Source organism: Ovis canadensis, chromosome 15 (assembly GCF_042477335.2).
Source record: "Ovis canadensis isolate MfBH-ARS-UI-01 breed Bighorn chromosome 15, ARS-UI_OviCan_v2, whole genome shotgun sequence".
Taxonomy (NCBI): Eukaryota; Metazoa; Chordata; class Mammalia; order Artiodactyla; family Bovidae; genus Ovis; species Ovis canadensis.
In genome coordinates, this window is record NC_091259.1 from 83,037,718 (window position 1) to 83,055,978 (window position 18,261).

The 18,261-nt window shown below is 40.4% G+C and overlaps 1 protein-coding gene across 50 annotated transcripts in view; it reads right to left on the reverse strand.

Annotated features, from left to right (window-relative positions):
- Positions 1 to 18,261, reverse strand: part of PHF21A (PHD finger protein 21A) — a 193,872-nt gene that overhangs the window by 27,870 nt on the left and 147,741 nt on the right. For 22 of the 50 annotated variants that reach the window (XM_069555566.1, XM_069555564.1, XM_069555551.1 and 19 more), the window contains 3 exons: positions 11,972 to 12,223; positions 9,841 to 9,930; positions 5,591 to 5,884 (listed from right to left, as the gene is read on the reverse strand). In XM_069555566.1, coding sequence (XP_069411667.1) covers positions 5,591 to 5,884; positions 9,841 to 9,930; positions 11,972 to 12,223 — 636 coding nt within the window. The remainder of the gene's footprint in view (positions 1 to 5,590; positions 5,885 to 9,840; positions 9,931 to 11,971; positions 12,224 to 18,261) is intronic. The other 28 variants (XM_069555578.1, XM_069555579.1, XM_069555560.1 and 25 more) reach the window with 3 other exon arrangements.

Here is an 18,261-nt window from a genome sequence, read left to right on the forward strand (position 1 = left end):
AATTGTACGCCAAAAACAGATAATATAGATGAAATGGATAAATTCTTATGAAGATACAAATTACCAAAATGGACTCAAACAGATAATCTCGACAGAATATACAACTAAAGAGATTGAAACAGTAATCAAAATACTCTCAACAAAGTAAGTTCAGGACAGACAGTTTCTCTGGTGAATTCTACCAAACATTTAGAGAACTAACACCAATCTTCCTCAAACTTTCCCCCAAAACGGTTATCTATTATGAATATAGATGCAGAAATCCTCAATAAAACACTAGCACACCAAGTCCAGCAGTATATTAAAAGGATGATACACAATGATAAAGTAGAACTTATCTTAGGAATGGAAGTTATTTTTAAAAATCATTGTACTATACCATGTTAATAAACAAAGGCAAAGAAAAACAATATGATCATCTCAGTTAATGCAGAAAAAGCATCTGTGAAAACTCTATACCCATTCATGATATAAACACTCAGAAAACCAGTAAGAGATGGGAATTTTCTCAGCTTTATAAAGGACACTTATGTGAAACCACAGCTAGCACCATACTCACTGGTGAAATACTGAAAGCTTTCCCTCTGAGATGAGGAACAAGAGAAGTATGCCCACCTTCACCACTGCTATTGAATAATGTAGTGGAAACTCTAGCCAGAGCAATAAGGCAAGGAAAAGAAATGCAAGGCATCCAAACTGGAGAGAAAGATGTAAAACTCTATTTGCAGAAGACCTGATCTTACATACATAAAATCCTGAAGATCCACAAAGCAACTACTGTAGTTAATAAATGAATTCAACAAAATTGCAAGATCCAAAATCATCGCAAAAATCAGCTGTATTTCTAACACACTGTAACTCATAATAGCAGTGAACAATCCTAAAAGGTAAGTAAGGAAACAACTCAATTTACAATATCATCCAAAAGAATAAAATATCTAGGAATAAATTTAACCTAGGAGGTAAAAGACTTGTATATGAAAACTAGACAATACTGCTAAGAAATAAAGAAAACCTAAATAAATGGAAAGACACCCATGTTCAAGTATAGGAAGATTGAATATTGTTATTAAGATAGCAATACTATACAATCTATAGATTTAACCCAATTCCTATCAGAAGTCCAATAGCCCCTCCCTCTTTTTTTTTTTTTTTGCAGAAAGATTGGAAAAGATAAATTCTCAAATTCATGTACAAGGACTCCTGAAGAGCCAGAACAATATTGAAAATGAAAAATGTTGGACTCATCCTTCCCAATTTCAAAACTACAGCAATTAAGACAGTGTGGTTGATAATAGCATAAGGACAGACATATAAGCCAACAGAAGAGGACTGGTAGTCCAGAAATAAACCCATACATCCATGGCCAACAGATTTCCAATAATGATGTGATGATCATTCAAATGGGGAGAGAACAGTTTCTTCAAAAAATAGTGCTGGGAAAACTGGGTATCCACATGGACCCTTGTTTCACATTATATATGGAAAATTTAAGTCAAAATGGATTACTGACCTACGTATAAGAGCTGCTGCTGCTGCTGCTAAGTCGCTTCAGTCGTGTCCAACTCTTTGCGACCCCATGGACTGCAGCCTACCAGGGTCCTCCATCCATGGGGTTTTCCAGACAAGAGTACTGGAGTGGGTTGCCATTGCCTTCTCCGACATATAAGAGCTAAAACCATGTAACTCTTAGAAGAAAAATTAGGGTTAAATCTTTGTGACCTTAGATGTGACAATGGTTTCTTACCTATGACACCAAAAAGCACAAGGAACAAAAGTATATCTCAAAATCTCTCCAACTATCTGGATTTCTGGTTTTTATTTCTGGCTGCATTAAGTCTTCGTTGCTGCACAGGCTTCCCTCTGGCTGTGGCGAGCAGAGGCTCCTTTCTAATTGCAGTGTGCAGGCTTCTCACTGCAGTGGCTTTTCCTGTGCAGAGAACAGGCTCTAGAGCGCACCAACTTCTCCTGTGGCTCCCAGGCTCTACAGCGCAGGCCCCACAGTCGTGGCACATGGGCCTAGATGCTCGGCAGCGTGTGGGATCTCCCTAGATCAGGGAGCAAACCCATGTCTCCTGCACTGGCAGGCAGATTCTTTACCACTGAGCCACCAGAAAAGCCCTCTGGCTTTTCTTAGAGAAGTTTTCCATATGATAAAAATTGGCTACCGTCAAAAAGTAGCTGCCTCCTTGAGACAGAGTATATTACTCTGCAGTTTACCGCAGTCTTTTCTATTTTCTATTCTTGACACCAAGGCCAAAATGTCAATTTTGTCACACTGGTCCTACTAAGATAAATTAAGAATACAACTGGGATATCTCTTGTATTCATGTTCCCATTGAAAGTGGGGAGAAAAATCCATTTGTTTACTCCCAATCTGTGTTATTTATTTTTATTTCCTACTTGAACCTGTACGAATTTGCAAATCTTGTTCTTTTTTGGTTTTAAAAGATAGAAACCAAGAACTCTGAAAAATACTAGAACTAAATTAGCCACATATACCTCTTAATTACAAATTCACCTTCTGAGGCCATGATGCATGAATAATCAAAGTCAGACACCTACAAAGGTTTTAAATGTCCAAACCGTTACACCAATCAAGGTTAAAATTCTGATTGAGAGCAAAGCAAAATCCATCTTTTGGTCACTTGGCTCTGTTTTCCCCACTGGAGGGCAAAGAGTCACTACCTCAAATTTCCTTAAAGGGAAGACTGGGATTTGAAGATAATGTATAGGATAATATTCTCAACTTGGAAGTACTTTTTTTTTTTTTTAAAGAGGATACTGTGTAGGTTTCTTTATAAAATAATAAATGGAAGTAGGGGAATGGGTAGCAATCTGACAAATTTTCCCATAGAACCTGGGATTTTTTTCAGCAGTCTAGCCTTGGGAAATACACAGAAGGCTTTGTTGCAGAGGATGGGATGGGATGGCATGGATAAAAAATGAACATTAATTCCTGGGAACTAACTGTGCCAGGCACAGTCTAACAGACTTTAAGTGCTTTATGACTTTCTAGCATCCACAGGCGTTTAGCCCCATTTCACAGAATGCTGGAGAGGACACAGACATGAAAGGAAGCAGAGTGGGGGCTCCAACTGGCCTTACCTACTTTTCTGCCTTAAATATGTTTCTAGCCTCAAAGCTCTTCAAACTTTACCACTCAGTTTCTCACAGCCACAGAGTAATATGCTTCCAATAAGGGGTAAGACAAGGGCTCTTTCATCTGGGGTGGATAAGAAGTTGCAGATGCCTAATGGGGGCGGGGGGAGGAGAAGTGAGACAACTGCTGTTACAGCTGATGTCACCTCTTTCCTTTCCTACCCTACAGGGAAGCCTTTGCAACTACCCGACCTGCCCTGCTTCCTCCTATGAAGGCAGAGTTACAGCACCTCCCCAAATGCTCTAGAGACTGAGTTTTGCGATGGCACAGGCTTTAACTTACCAACTCTCATGTCCGTACACGTAACGTAACAGCTGGCATGGAATCAACACATTTTTATTAAGTGATTGCTATCATCCTAAACAAAAGAGCAGAAAGCAGAAAGGAACCTATCTAGCCTGGTCACATACAGAATGTTAGGATACAGGTTTGGGTATCTCTCTGAGTAGGCTGTAAGTGGTACTTCCGTGGCTACATATTGCCTATCTACGAGATCTCTTAAACAGCTCTAAATGAGATACTGGAAATGAAATATGAAGAGAAAGGGGGAGACTAGAAAGATCTGAAGATAATCCTGAGGATGGAGTCTAAAGAGAATCCTCGCTGACCGAGCTTGATAACCTCTAAGACTGCTATGCCAAGTGGTCTGCTAAACTAGAACAGCAATGACGGCCTTTGTTTATTAGATCAACAAGAAGGGAGCCCATGGAACTCACTGCTGGAAAAGTTTTTTTAATTTATGGAATTATAATTAACATGAAGAGCTCTATCAATATGTATGGCTGAGGAAAAGATATTCAAGATATTCAAGATCTAATACGGAAAAAACAAGTTATAAAGTAATATATAATCTGATTTTGCCTTTTGCTTTAAAAAGAAAATATGGAGGAATATGACGCGAAACTGCTAGTAACAACTTAGAAGGAAAAAATTATGGGAGAAGTTTACTCTCTTCACAGATCATAAGAAAATGCACTTTCTACCATACGTATCTCTGTAAATGTCTGGATTTTCTTTTACAATGAATATGTATCATCGTTGTAATCAGAAAAAAATAAGAAATGTAAACATGAAATGAAATGGAAAAGATTTTTGTCTCCTAAAAATATCTTGACCAAATAAGAGGTCAAAGAGAAATAACATTCTAAAATAATGTTTTGAAACCACATTCTTCTTAACTCTAAGGCTCCTCAGAGGTCTGAGAGCCAGCACAGGATATGACGGCAGATGGTCTACAAACATGACTCCACTCAAACTCCTAAGCTTGGGCATCTTACTTTCCTTATTTCATACTGAAGTTCGCTGATAATAAATTTGAAAACTTCTGATCTAAAATGCACGTTAAATCATTTATCTCTAAATGTTCCTCAAAGCATTTCCTAGGGTTTGAGTAGGCCCCCCAGGAATAGATACACGTTTTCACTTGTATTTCCTAATATAAGATTGTGGTACCCAGATTCTTAGTGCCAGATTAGCAGCACTTGTGAGCTGCCTGGGGAGAAAGCCGGTATTCCATGCATAAGGCTCCTCTGTTCAAGGCAGCCAAGGCAGCAGGAAGCCTTCTCATTTCCCACCATCTGGCCAGCCTCTCTGAATCATGGTCAGCCACCCAGAAGCAGAAGATTCAGGATCACCAGAGACTATTTTCAGATGAATGAGAACTCAAGCCTGAGCAATTAGAAATAGGTCAATGACTTTTTAAAGCAACCTTCTTAAAAGAGCTTTTCTTTGCAAAATTCTCTCTTGTCATTGGTTTTTCTTTAAATGGAGTATGGTGACTGCCTATAAATCCTTCTTCTTGGTTTCAGAAGTCTTTCTGTCATAGAACCCTTATGTATTCTTGGAGGTTTAGTTCTACAGACTTGCATTTCTAACAGAAAATCTGATTTTAGAAATATAAATGAAAGGCTTCACTATTTGAGCTAAAATGTCTGTAACCTCTAGAGTTAAAAGAACACATTTTAGAAATCTTAATTTTCCATTGGTTCCTCATTGTCTGTAAGAGACAGGGAAAATCTTTGTAATGAAATTCTTTTCCTTGCTTTGTTTATTCTTCCTGACTTTTATAGTGATATCCTCATCTGGATTCTCACTGGGCTGAAAGAAACACGGCATTTTCTGTTTACTCCTTATCTGTGCTTCCTGACTGAGGGCAGCAGAACTCATCTGTGAATTTCTGCTTCTGAACCAGCAGGGGGAGCTCACTCACACAAGAATAGAATCCACCCACAAGGAGATGGTGGGTAAAGCAACCCCAACTTTCTTCAGTAAGAATGGCCCTTTTGTACTGTGGATAAATTATCTCCTGATAAGCAACTAACAATGGTGCTGAGATAAAGAGCCTTTGAGAAGATCAAGACCCCTCACAGGCTGCCCAGCCTCAATGGCAAAGCTACTGCCCAAAGCAGGTGCATACTGTGCCTGTACCTGTTTTTCAAGGCTTGGCTTGCTAAGCTGTACAGTCTGAGGTCCAGCGAGTCTGGTCCCTGGAGTAGCTATCACAATGCTGGTGAGCTGGGCCATGGGGAACGTTTTGGCTATGGTTGCAGTCTGCCCATTGACGACACGGACGGGGTGGATAGAATTCTGGGAGGTAGGGAGGGTCGTGGGGGTGAACTTGGTCAACATGACGGGCCTCTGGATAAGCTGAGGAGCTGCAAGCATGGGAGGAGGTGCTGGGGCAATAGGAATGTTATTCTGGGCCACAGGCTTGGGTCGAACCTATGGAGAAAGAAAGAACAATTATCGTATTACTTAAACTTCTCAAGTCCTATAACCTTTAGACACTGCCAGACCTTCTACACTATATATGTGAAACGGTATTCAGTACAAATATTTATTGATAGCCACTTTAGAATTATCAATTCTATAGATCTCAGGATATGTAATATTACAGAGATACATCAGCTCTTAAGAAGATCCAGATGCTATCCTAGAATGTAGATTTTCTGATTCCAAACCATAGCTCCCTCTCCTATACCATGCTACCTCTTCAGGCTAAGGTCAGATGCCTAATTCAGAGACTGGTCCCACCCAGAACTTGTGCCTAGCGATGGCAATCACACTGCCAGCGCCCTGAACTCGCATCCTAACCTTCTTCACGCCCACAGCTTCATCTCTGGTCCTCTAACTCCCCGTTCTCAGCCAGTCCTTCTCTAGGTCTCCCTTGGGGCTTCCTCTGCCTCTGCTCAATCCAAAATATAACTATTTATCAGGGTTTTGTCCTGGAACCCCTTTACTTCCCAATGTCCTCACTCCTGGGAATTCTCACGCATCCTATGGCTACAATTACTATCTACATACTGAAGACTTCCACACTTGGATCTTAGGACCAGGCATTTCCTGAACTTCAGAATCATTTGTTCATCTCTCTGTTATACATCTCTACTTGGAAATTTCACAAGAAGTTCAAAATCAACATGTCTAAAACTTTTCAACTTCTTCCAATCCTTTTTTCTTATAATCATTACCTCAGTAAATGTCCCTTTCTTACTAGGAAAAAAAAAAAAAAAACACTTCAGAATCATTCCTAATGCTTCCACTCTGCCTCTGCTTCCTAAATCCCTTCTCAAACATGTCCACTTTCCTATCCTCACTGCCACTACTCTAGCTGTGTCATTTTACTGAAACAGTGGCAGAAAACTGTGATTAAAAACATGGGATTATCCTTGCCTGGTTCTACCACTTACTAGTTAGCTGTGTAACCTAAGTAACATACCTGATCTCTCTAAGCCAGTATTTTTTAAACTTTCTAAATTGTGACCTGGAGGCAAAATCCTTTCTCCTTATACATAAGAATTTGACCTTCAGTTAACTCTAGCTGTATACCCTCGGAAGCCTGATAACAGAAGAATGCCAACTATGTTAGCTGGAACACTGCTTATGGTAAAAATGACCTCTTGTTGCTAAATCTAATCTACTATTTCCATTACTTGCAAAAAGCAAAGATAGAAATTTGCTATAAACACTTTTGAAAAAAAAGATCAGACACCATGCTTTGGGTTTCCTAAAATGGGGTGACTCTTGTAACTGGGCATGTCCACTGCGGGGACCTTGAAAGCCACACCTATGAATTGTTGCTGTTCAAGATACACTGGGCTCTTGAAAGGCATAAGGCTTCTGTGCCAGGCTCTCCCACTGTCCTGATGAAGACCTCATCTGCCTGTACCTGAGCAGTCCCTGGACAGCCAGAGACTGTTGTACGGACGCCTGTAGGGACTCCTACTGAAGAAAAATGTCTGATGCTATCTTGCTGGCAAGCGCTAGTTTTGGTCCTATATCATTTCAAGTGGACTGGTGCAGAGAGTGGCCTTTAATAGTCTTGTGAGTCTGAATACTTAGCTGCATTTAAGACAACCCTATAGCGTGTGCTGCAGATACATAACAGGAAATATGTTTTTCACTGTAAACATGGACATTTATCTATACCTAGACATTTACCTATACATCTATGTTTAAAAAAACCTCATGAAATAATACTTAGGTGCAACATACTCTTAACATTTCCTTTCTGTTTTCTTCATTTACTTAAAAACTCTGGTTACAGTCCACCAAATTGATTTCACAGTCTACTAAAAGGTCATGACCCACCCTTTGAAAAACAGACTAAACCTTAGATTCTTATCTAAAAAAAAAACAAAACCACCACCTACTTTCACAGAGTTGTTGTGAGAATTAAAACAGATAACCCATGTAAAATGCCTACTACAATAAGTGGCATACAGTAAGATTCTCTAAATATTAGCTATTGTCATTGTTGACACTGTCCTAATGGTTTTTCCTGCCCCAGTCTAGACAATCACCAATCTATTCTCTACACAGTGTTAAGGGGGAATTTTCTAAAACAAAAATATAATCATGCCAAGCACTTGTTTGAGAATAATTTAATGGATCCTCACTGTTCCTGGGTAAGGCCCAATTCCTATACAGCATCCAAGGTTCCAAAGGCACTGGCCCATGGGCTTCTCCATCCCCACCTCTTACTCTAGCCTGAGTCAGCTGTGTGGGCCACACGCTCAGCCACATCAAATTTCCTTTGGTTCCTTAAGCCTACGAGTCTCTCGCCACTGTGAACTTGCATACATGTTCCTCTTTCTGCCCTTTTATTACTCCTCTATAACTATGTCAAATTAACATCATTAGGACTTTAGGTCTAAGATTGAATGTCAACTCTTCAAGAAAACTTCCTGGAATACTCCAAGGATGAGCTGGGTGTCCTTCTCATGTGTTCTCAGACTATATGGTACTTCCAACAATTGTACAGTAGCTAAGTTGTATCCAATTCTTTGCAACCCCATGGACTGCAGCACACCAGGCTTCCCATCTCCTGAAGCTTGCTCAGACTCATGTCCACTGAGTCAGTGATGCCATCCAACCATCTCATCTTCTGTCACCCTCTTCTCCTCCTGCCCTCAATATTTCCCAGCATCAGGGTCTTTTCCAGTAAGCTGGCTCTTCGTATCAGGTGACCAAAGTATGGGAGCTTCAGCTGTAGCATCAGTCCTTTCAATGAATATTCAGGGTTGATTTCCTTTAGGATTGGCTAACTTGATCTCCTTGCTGTCCAAGGGTCTCTCAGAAGTCTTCTCCAGCACCACAGTTTGAAAGCATCAGTGGACACAGTGACGGCCGTACATGTGTTGGAAGCTGCATGAGGCTGAGAACTATCTTGAAACCCTCATATCCATAGTTCTTAGGGCCCTTTTGATACCTATAGCATTAAGGATTTACCTGATAAATTACTGATTTATCTCATGTGAGCACTGCCCATCCCCCTCCCCAAGGCAATTCAGAAATTACTAATGGCTACTGACCACACACTTCCTTCCCCTTCTTTCTTTGTCTGAAAGCTGAGGCCTCAGATAAGAATACCCAGTCTTTCTACCACACAAGGCAACTCCCTGTCAAAACCCACACTGGGACAACCCTGGTAGTCTGTCATGAGAATGGTGAGCTCAGCCCAGTTGCTGAAAAGAGTGCTCTCATGAGAATATGGGCAGAGCTGCTTGGGTCTGGGGTCCCTAGTAGCTCCCTAGTCTAAGTCTTGATTAGCGAGACTTTGGGTTTCAGTGTAATGCTCAGTGCCATCTCTTCCCAGGGAACAGAATGCTTTCTCCTAGTTGGGTTGCTACTGTCACCTCCCTACTCTCCTCAGCATATGGGGTTCAGCAGCGGGGGAAAGAAGTGACAACTGCATTCCTTCCCCACTGACAGGCAGTTCTGGCTAAGTTCTTCCAGTAAGTCAATGTCATAAGGTTGAAAATGGTGCTATCTTATTTTAAACTTAGACTTAGGACAATTTCCCTTTCCATACATCCCTCTGCTACAGTCTTTTGTCATTGCTAAAAAAAAAAAAACGCCCTGATGACAACATAAGCTTCTTCTGAGGGACTTCCCTGGTGGTCCAGTGGTTAAGACTCCGAACTTCCACTGCAGTGGGCATGGGTTCGAATCCTGGTCAGGGAACTAAGATCCCACATGCTGTGCAGCCAAAAAGAGAGAGAGAGAGAAAAAAAAAAAGGCTTCTTCATGGTATAGGGATCTGCAGCTAGAATCTCTTGCTAAGTGGGATCTGAATACAGTTGAATTGACAAGTACATTATAGGCTGCTTCGAAAGGGTCCACAAGGATTCTTGTCTCACCTAACCCATCACTGGGCTTGTCACTGATTTACTCACCTGCGGAAGAAAGTTTGGACGTGGAGTGAGTCTAGGAGGGGGGATAAACTGTGGTACTTTGATGGGCTGAGGAGGTGTTGCCTGAACCTGCTAAAAAACATGAGAAAGACAAATCAGAGAAGAAAATAATTATTTAATATAAAATAAAAGCTAGGCATCCTTTTCTTTTTTAAAGAGTATAATTGCTTTACAATGTGTGTTAGTTTCTGCTATACAACAAATTGAATCAGCTATAGATACACACATCCCCTCCCGAGTACCCCTCCCACCCCGCAAGGTCATCACCGAGCACCAAGCTGAGCCCCCGGTGCTGTGCGCAGCCTCCCACTGGCTCTCTGTCCTATACACGGTCGTGTATGCATGTCACTGCTACTCTTCCGAGTCGCCCCACCCTCCCCTTCCCACAGCCACATGTCCAGTCTCTGCATCTGTGTCTCATCCCTACCCTGTAAACACATTCACTTGTACTATTTCTCTAGATTCCAAATATATGTGTTAATATGTGATACTTTTCTCTTTCTGACTTACTTGGCCCATCCACATCACTACAGATGACTCAATTTTGGTTCTTTTTATGGCTGAGTAACATTCTACTGCATACATGTACCACAACTTTATCCATTCAGATGTCGGTGGACATTTAGGCTGCTTCCGCCATCCTGGCTATTGTAAATAGTGCTAAAGCTCAGTATCCTTAAAGGATTTTCAGCGTCACTATTCTCTCGACCAGACAATATTTTCTACAAGCTTTCATTGGAGAATTAACCATCTGAATTAACATCACCTTAAGAAACTTTCTTACTCTCCTGCTTGCATGCTCTGCCCCATAAAGTGAACCAATCACATTTGTTTCCTTATACCTCTAATGTAGAACATAACAGACTCAGCAATCTTAGACGATTTCCTCTGACATTCAAGAACTCTTGCACTTATGTATTTTAAAAGTCAAAACTGATTCCAAAGTAAAATCAAATTTGCAGCCTGGACAGATGGGCTTTTTCCTAATATAAGAGTTTTACCTAACAGTGAATGGCTTTCTTCCTACAGAGAATTCTCTAACTCTCAGCATCTGGCTGAGTTATTTGACTGCTTCCCTAAAGATTCCTGGGTAAGAAGCAGAGCTTCCCTTTAAGGCCCTCTAGCTTTACTCACCACTGGTCATTATTCGAAAGCCACCAATAGCCCTTAGTGTCCACTTTAAGAACAGACCTTTAAACTGCAATCTGGATATATTCTGAAAACACTGGTTTTTAGACGGTTTTTAGACTGGTTTTTAGACAATTTTTGTTCAAGAACTTCTTCCTTCCAGAGGTCGTTTTTTTCTGATGGACCTTGGAACGGACACTGTTATTTGTGTGTCTTAAACATTTTTAAAGTGCCCCAACTAACTCCCAGCACTTCCTGGGTGCAATTTCAAGGAAGAGTGAACTAAAAAAATGGAGCAGGGCCTCTCCCCTGAATCAGCAGTGTAGCACCAGTGCACCCAAGTTTCACAGGGAGGACTGGACAGGACAGAGGGAGAGATACGTGAAGCCACGTAAATGCCTCTGTGAAGGGCATTTTTCCCCTTTAAGTCAAGTCATATTTTGGCCATCCTTGGTGTCAGGACACCTCTGCAGTTATTTAGATAGTATGTGTGTGTTAGTTGCTCAGTCATGTCTGACTCTTCACAACCCTACTAACTGTAGGCTGCCAGGCTCCTCAGTTCATGGGATTTTCCAGGCAAGAATACTAGAGTGGGTTTCCATTTCCTTCTCCACGGGATCTGCCCAACCCAGGGATTGAACCTGGGCTTCCCGCACTGCAGACTCTTTACTGTCTGAGCCACCAGGGAAGCCTCAAATACTAGAGTGGGTTGCCAGGCCCTCCTCAGGGCATCTTCCCAACCCAGGGACTGAACCCAGGTCTTCTGCATTGCAAGTATATTCTTTACTGTCTGAGCCACCAGGGAAGCCCCTATAGATAGTAGGAATGCCATTTTCCCTTGTCAGCCCCAAAGGGTGAGTTTGGTATGGCAGAAGACTGATGGAGACTGAAAAATCCAGCAGGAGCGTAACATGGATATAACTCAACAAATGCATATCCTGAACCCTCTCATGTGGGCACACATGAGTAGCAGCTGCTGGCTTACCAGAGTGACTGTGTTTTTTGCCACAATTTGGACAGCCTCTGCCCCAGGCCCAGTGACCTTACTAGACGTCTGGAGGTTGACTGGTGTGTTCTGCACATCAGTGCTGAGCACAGCCTTCTGACTGTTGATGGCGGTCACCATAGCAATGGTAGGTCTCTGGCCCACAACAGAGGCAGGCATGGTCGCAGTTGCTGCTTTCAAGACGAGAGGTAGTGTCTTTGTGGTAATCATAGAAGCTGTAGTTACAGTCTTCTAGGAGACATGGAGAACAGATATTAGGACACTGAAGTGTCATCCCACTAAACAAAATGCTAACCTCCAGAAGAAAACAAAGCAATGGTTCTCATCATCAGTCAAGCTTTTTGGTGTAACATTTATTTTCTGTACACAGAGCACAGTTCTTACTACAGGGCAAGATAATGTCAAGTTTGCCAGAGTTCTCAAATTTAGCTTCAAGTCTGTTTATAGTAAAAACTGCAAGATAATATGGCTGCAGGATTTTTAACAAGGAAATGAGTGGGTTTACAGATACAGAATATGAGTATAACTATTTCTTCTGTTTTTTTTTTAATTTTTGCTTGCTCTCAATTTAAACTTTGTAAAAGTTGCAAATCAGTGAGGTACACACCATCTCTTTAACTGTTACAACCTCATCAATATGAAGAAACTTATCATATAATTCTGGTTATCTGCCTTCTGTGACACAAAGGCTGGGATAAAAGGACAGTCAGTGTGTTTTAATTCTTTTGAGTGTCACCTTGAAGAGGAGGAAAGGAAACTCACATGAGAATTAGTACAATTTGTTGCCTCAAAGGCAGTAAATCCCCAATTCTAGATAATGAAAACTATTAACCAACTAGTTTAGTAAATACCAGCTCTTGATACCAAAGGGATATGAGTTACTACCAATCTTCTCTCTGGAGGACTGCTGCAGAAGTGATTAAAGACCCAGAAAAAGGCGATGGGGTGGAAACAAACACCTGAGTTTCAGAAAGTCTGATAGATCAGAGTCTGAACTAAGATGAGAGGACTTCACTGATGCTCCACAAGCACTACTGCAGCTTTGGAGCTGTATTTTTCTAGATTTTTCTATTAGCATAATTAAAGGAGCAAGCTACAAAAGAAGAAAATATAAACAATCTCATGTCATGGGACATACATCTATCAAATGCTACTAGTCACTCAATATAGAGATGTTTCAGAAACATGAAAATATATTTGGTCTAACTTGTTGGTTCTCATTTTAATATTATCATATTTCATCTTTTTCTTCTTACTCTGTACTTGCCCTGTTCCATTTTGTAGCTAATAGCCACATGTAGCTATTCAAATTTAATTAAAACAAAATAAAAATATCAGTTCTTCAGTCACACTAGCCACTCTGAAAGTATTTATAGATACATGTGACTAGTGGCTACCAAACTGGCCAGTGGCGTTTTCAATACCACAGAAAGTTCTATTGGACAAGCACTGCCCTCAACCAGGGTGAAGGACCCCACTCTCCCTGAAATAGATTTGAACAAATTCCTTTGTGAATTTCTATTTCAGTGTTTATGCAAGTCCTTGTGTAGTAAGTCATTTGGTTCTAAGTAATTTTTCTGCCTTAAACACTCGCATGACAACACACTTGCATGTATTATCTAACTTTTTAACACTCTTTTTTTTAACCAAAAAAAAGGTAATAAGCTGACCTCATCTATCCCATATTGAGAATAATTAGCGATCCTTATTGATGCCTACAATTAAAATCACCCAAATGTCTCCTCTTCCCTTAGTCAATGATACAAGATGGCTTATTTTCCTTGCCACTGTCCTCTCCGGTATGAAACGGGAGTAAAAGGGGAACCACTGATAATTATTATTTATCTTGGGAGGTAGCAGGCCATCCACTGCCTATCAGTGATGAAAACCAAATAAAAGCGAAATGCTATTTATCATCAGAAATGTTACAGTGGTATAGCAGCAAGGACTGACTTTATATTACCAGCTATCTTAATATCTGTTTTTAACCCAGTGTGATATTAGTCCTATCTTTCAATTTAAAATGTTTAAATACACAGAACTTTTGAAGTGGTGGGCAAGTCACACCAGATGGCATTCAATCCTGGTACCACCACAAGTTGTGGAAGGAAAGCTATAATCAGCAGAACTCACTGACATGGATTTTAAAAACGTTTGTGCATGCTGTACTCCTTTAAAAGAGGGTCAGTATACTTCTGTTTGAAATATGCTTAGTTCAGGTTAAGTCCTTATCAATTTTCTGAATAATTATTCTTAAAAAGTGAGTAAAACCTCAAACTAACCTGAATTACATACTTACCATTAACTGCAACACTAAAAAGCACTGAATTCCAACAAGTGTGTTCACACGTTAGCATTTTTATTCTACTTTAGAAATATTTAGTTGTAGCTAGTTTCACTCCATGTCTTCTAGCAGCTACATAACTCTCTTTGAATATAAAGGCACAAGACCTAGTACTGTATGTTCTGATGAAAAGCTTTTAATGAATATATTTGCTACCCATTTACTGACACCAGGTACTGCCACAGGTACTGGTTAGCGCTTTACTCCTGGCCTGGTGCTTATTCTGTTCTAAGTGCTAGGGAACATAAACCCATCCTGGAGTTCTGAGTTTAGATGACAAAGAGAATCTTAAAGTTTTGATATCCAAACCTAATGAAAATCTCTGAGTCGTTCTGGCAAGAGGAAGAGAAAGACACAGAGAGGAAAGGTGCCCCAAAACAAAGAAAGTTATTTTCATGGAAGCTGTGATTAGTCCTTGGCTGGTTGATGCAGTCCAAGTATGATCTCTTTCAAGAGATGACAGTAGTTTTCCCAGTTTCATAAAGGGGTTCTTTATGGACAAAACCCAAACTGCATGAACTAGAAGTTAATGCAGAAAATACATGGCAAGAAGTACTAACAGCAAAATCTTTGTATTTTTTTGCTAAGTTATTGGTTTTTTACAGTCACATGTGGCTAGTGGCTGCAAAGCATAAGGTACTGAATTTAAAAAGACTGGCTCCAATGTAGAAATCAGAACTTAAGAGGGATTATTACTATGGGCTCTAATTAACTTAAACATCTATTTCAGATTGTTGGTTTAGTTTTGAATGGAAGGTAACCATTGTACACTTGGACAGCTATCAGTAGAATTCCACTCTCTTTTTTCTGTAAGGGTTTCTGTTTGGTTTTATTAATTGCATGCTTCTTTATACCTGTATTCATTTAAAATGACAGAGTCGTGAATATAAGTTGAAGAGTACACCTGTGTTCAACTGTTCTTTCATTGTTTTCTATAGATTGGAAAATTTTCAAAATATACATACAAACATGAGCTGGAGTTAGCTAAGTAAAGGGAACTGGTTTCCTTCCCCGCTCCCTCCCTCTCGCCAGCCTTGGTACATGCTAATCACCCAACTTAAAATAAAATGCTTGCTCTTCCTAGCGTCTCCTCCTTGCTTACACAGATCGCTACATTTATAGTTAATCCTTTCTGGACTGAAACATTTAGTATATGCCATATATTAAACTTCCCATTTGTCCCTAACCTCATGAACCTTTAATGACTCCCTATGACTGCCAAAAACCCCCAGAGTTCTGCCACACTGGAGAGCCTCCACAAGCTAGTCTCTTCCTACTGGCTGGCTCTATCTCCCTCTCCACCACTTCCTGGAACCCAAGTTCCAGCCGCATCAGCCTCCTTGCTATTCCCAAGGCGTGCGTTTCCTTGCTGTCCATACTTCTGATCGCACTTCTCTCTGCACTGTGACACTCTCTCCCCTCTGCTCCATCACTGAACTCTCTTATCTGTCAAGGCCCTGATCAAAAGCTACCTTCTTTACGTAGCACTCTCTGATCCCTCTGGCCAATATTACTGTCCTCTGGCATTTTCACAGCTCCTCACTGGCGTTTTCGTTTTTTTCTTGTTAGCTGTTTACATCTTCCTCTCTTCTCAATTTTTTAAGTTCTTGAAGACAGAAACCCTGTCTTATTTGTGAATCTGTCCTCTCCAGTGCCCAGCACTGGGCCTGCATATAGCAGAGACTCAATAAATATTTACATAATTAATGAAAATAATTATCATAGTTTACCAGATTCTAGGCAGGGACATTGTTGTTGTTCAGTTGCCAAGATATTACCACCTCTGTATACTAAAAGCTAGCATATAAGGCTGCTGCTGCTGCTGCTGCTAAGTCACTTCAGTCGTGTCCGACTCTGTGCGACCCCACAGACAGCAGCCCACTGGGCTCTGCCATCCCTGAGATTCTTCAGGCAAGAACACTGGAGTGGGTTGCCATTTCCTTCTCCAATGCATGAAAGTGAAAAGTGAAAGTGAAGTCGCTCAGTCATGTCTGACTCTTAGCGACCCCATGGACTGCAGCCTGCCAGGCTCCTCAGTCCATGGGAGTTTCCAGGCAAGAGTACTAGAGTGGGATGCCATTGCCTTCTTCGAGCATATAAGAAGCACCCAATAAATAATGATGGACAGTTTACTATCAAAACAAAACCCCCAAACTTGAAGATCTTTTGGCTTTTATCATTAAAAAAAAAAAAGGCAATATAAATCAAGCTTAGCTAAATCAGTTAAATTATCAGACAGGCTACCAGATGGAGAGGCCACAGTTTTGGGAATAGCTGCAGGCCCCTTACTACTGCCATCCCAAACCAGTACAGAACTCAGATTACCAGGGAAGGGAATAGCTATTGTTTAAGTATTAGGTAAGTATTTTCTCTGATTTGTGCAATATGGAATGGTACTTGAAGAAACAGTTTCCATGGATTAATAGAGAAAACTCCTAGTACCAGGAAACAATGAATTCTAAAAAACTCCTTCCATGTAAACACTTTCTGATCAAACTGTACTTTGGAAAGATAACAACCAATCCAACTCTGTTAAAAACTCCAAAAGAAGTAAACTGATAGGCAACCTTTTGGAAGAAATGCAAGACCTGGTCAGGGGGGTTTTAAAGTCAGTTTGAATGCCTCATTTCCAAATAGTCTTAGAGATCAGGGTAAAAATGATGCAGGCCACTCTAGCTACCTGATTTACAATGGGGACTCTTCATTTTTCCTTCTTTGGCCTTTTATATAATGTCAGTATTTCTCTTTTGGACATTGTATAGCAGTTTAGAGTAGCAAATGGACAGGTTTTTCAGTCAGAATGTCTGGGTTCAAATCTTTGCTCCACCACGTAACATTCACACGATTTTCGGCAATTACTAAGTTCTCTGTGCCTTAGTTTTCTTCTCCACAAATCAGATATAATAATAATAATACTGTCCTAGGAGGGCTGGGGTGAGGACTGTGCACACTGTACATGTAAAGCCCTTAGGAGAGTGCCAGTATACTGTGACAACCTCTATCAATTGTATCTTCAGTATTCCTATAAGTATTTTTTTGCACTTGCAAAATATTGTATATGAACCAGTCCAATTGTACATAAACAGTGACTAACCAAGTAAACTATAATCTTTTGCTCTATATATAAAAATATGGTAGAGATGGTGTTGGTGGGTGAGCAGTGTCCATGCTTAGATTTCAGAAGATCCCCAATCCTTGAAACCATGTGCAAAAATGACTGTATTAGGTGTGAATGTGTATTTTTTCCGGGGAGGGAATCCATGGCTTTACAGAGTCTTAGAGGAGTCTATGACCTCCAAAGACCAGGAGCCACTGTTGAAGAGTCCCATTTTTCAAGGTATGCCCACACTACATATAAGAGTGTGGAGATCAAGCTTGCTTACTTCTCTTAATTGAATCATTTCTAAATACATCCTTTTCTGTGTGTCTTGAATGCCTTAATATCCTTACATTATGTGGTAGTATAAATGCCCTTTTCAGTAAAATCATTTATTTGCACAGCTACACCAATTAGAATGTTCTTAAGCTTTCCACTCCTCAGCACTATTTTTGACTTGTAGCTTCCATTTCAGATTTCCTTCACTGTATGCGAACAAATACAAATTCTCATATGAGATGAATATGAACTTGGAAGTGAATATTTCATTTCTATGAAATAGATCACCTTCTAAATGCCTCTTTCTACTGGTCCCATGGGCATTGATCCTGGAATATTTCCACACCAACTGCTAAGCATTTCAGAAAAACCATTCCCGAGGATGTCAAGTCACAGAGACATTTAGAACAAGTGTAAATAAACACTTTCGGAAATTCAAAATAAGACTTGAATTCTGCCCTAATACAGAGACATGACTTTTCTTTGATTACCTTCTCCCCTTCTTTGGACACATGGGAAATCATTTTAACTTTTACTCCTTGGTAATGT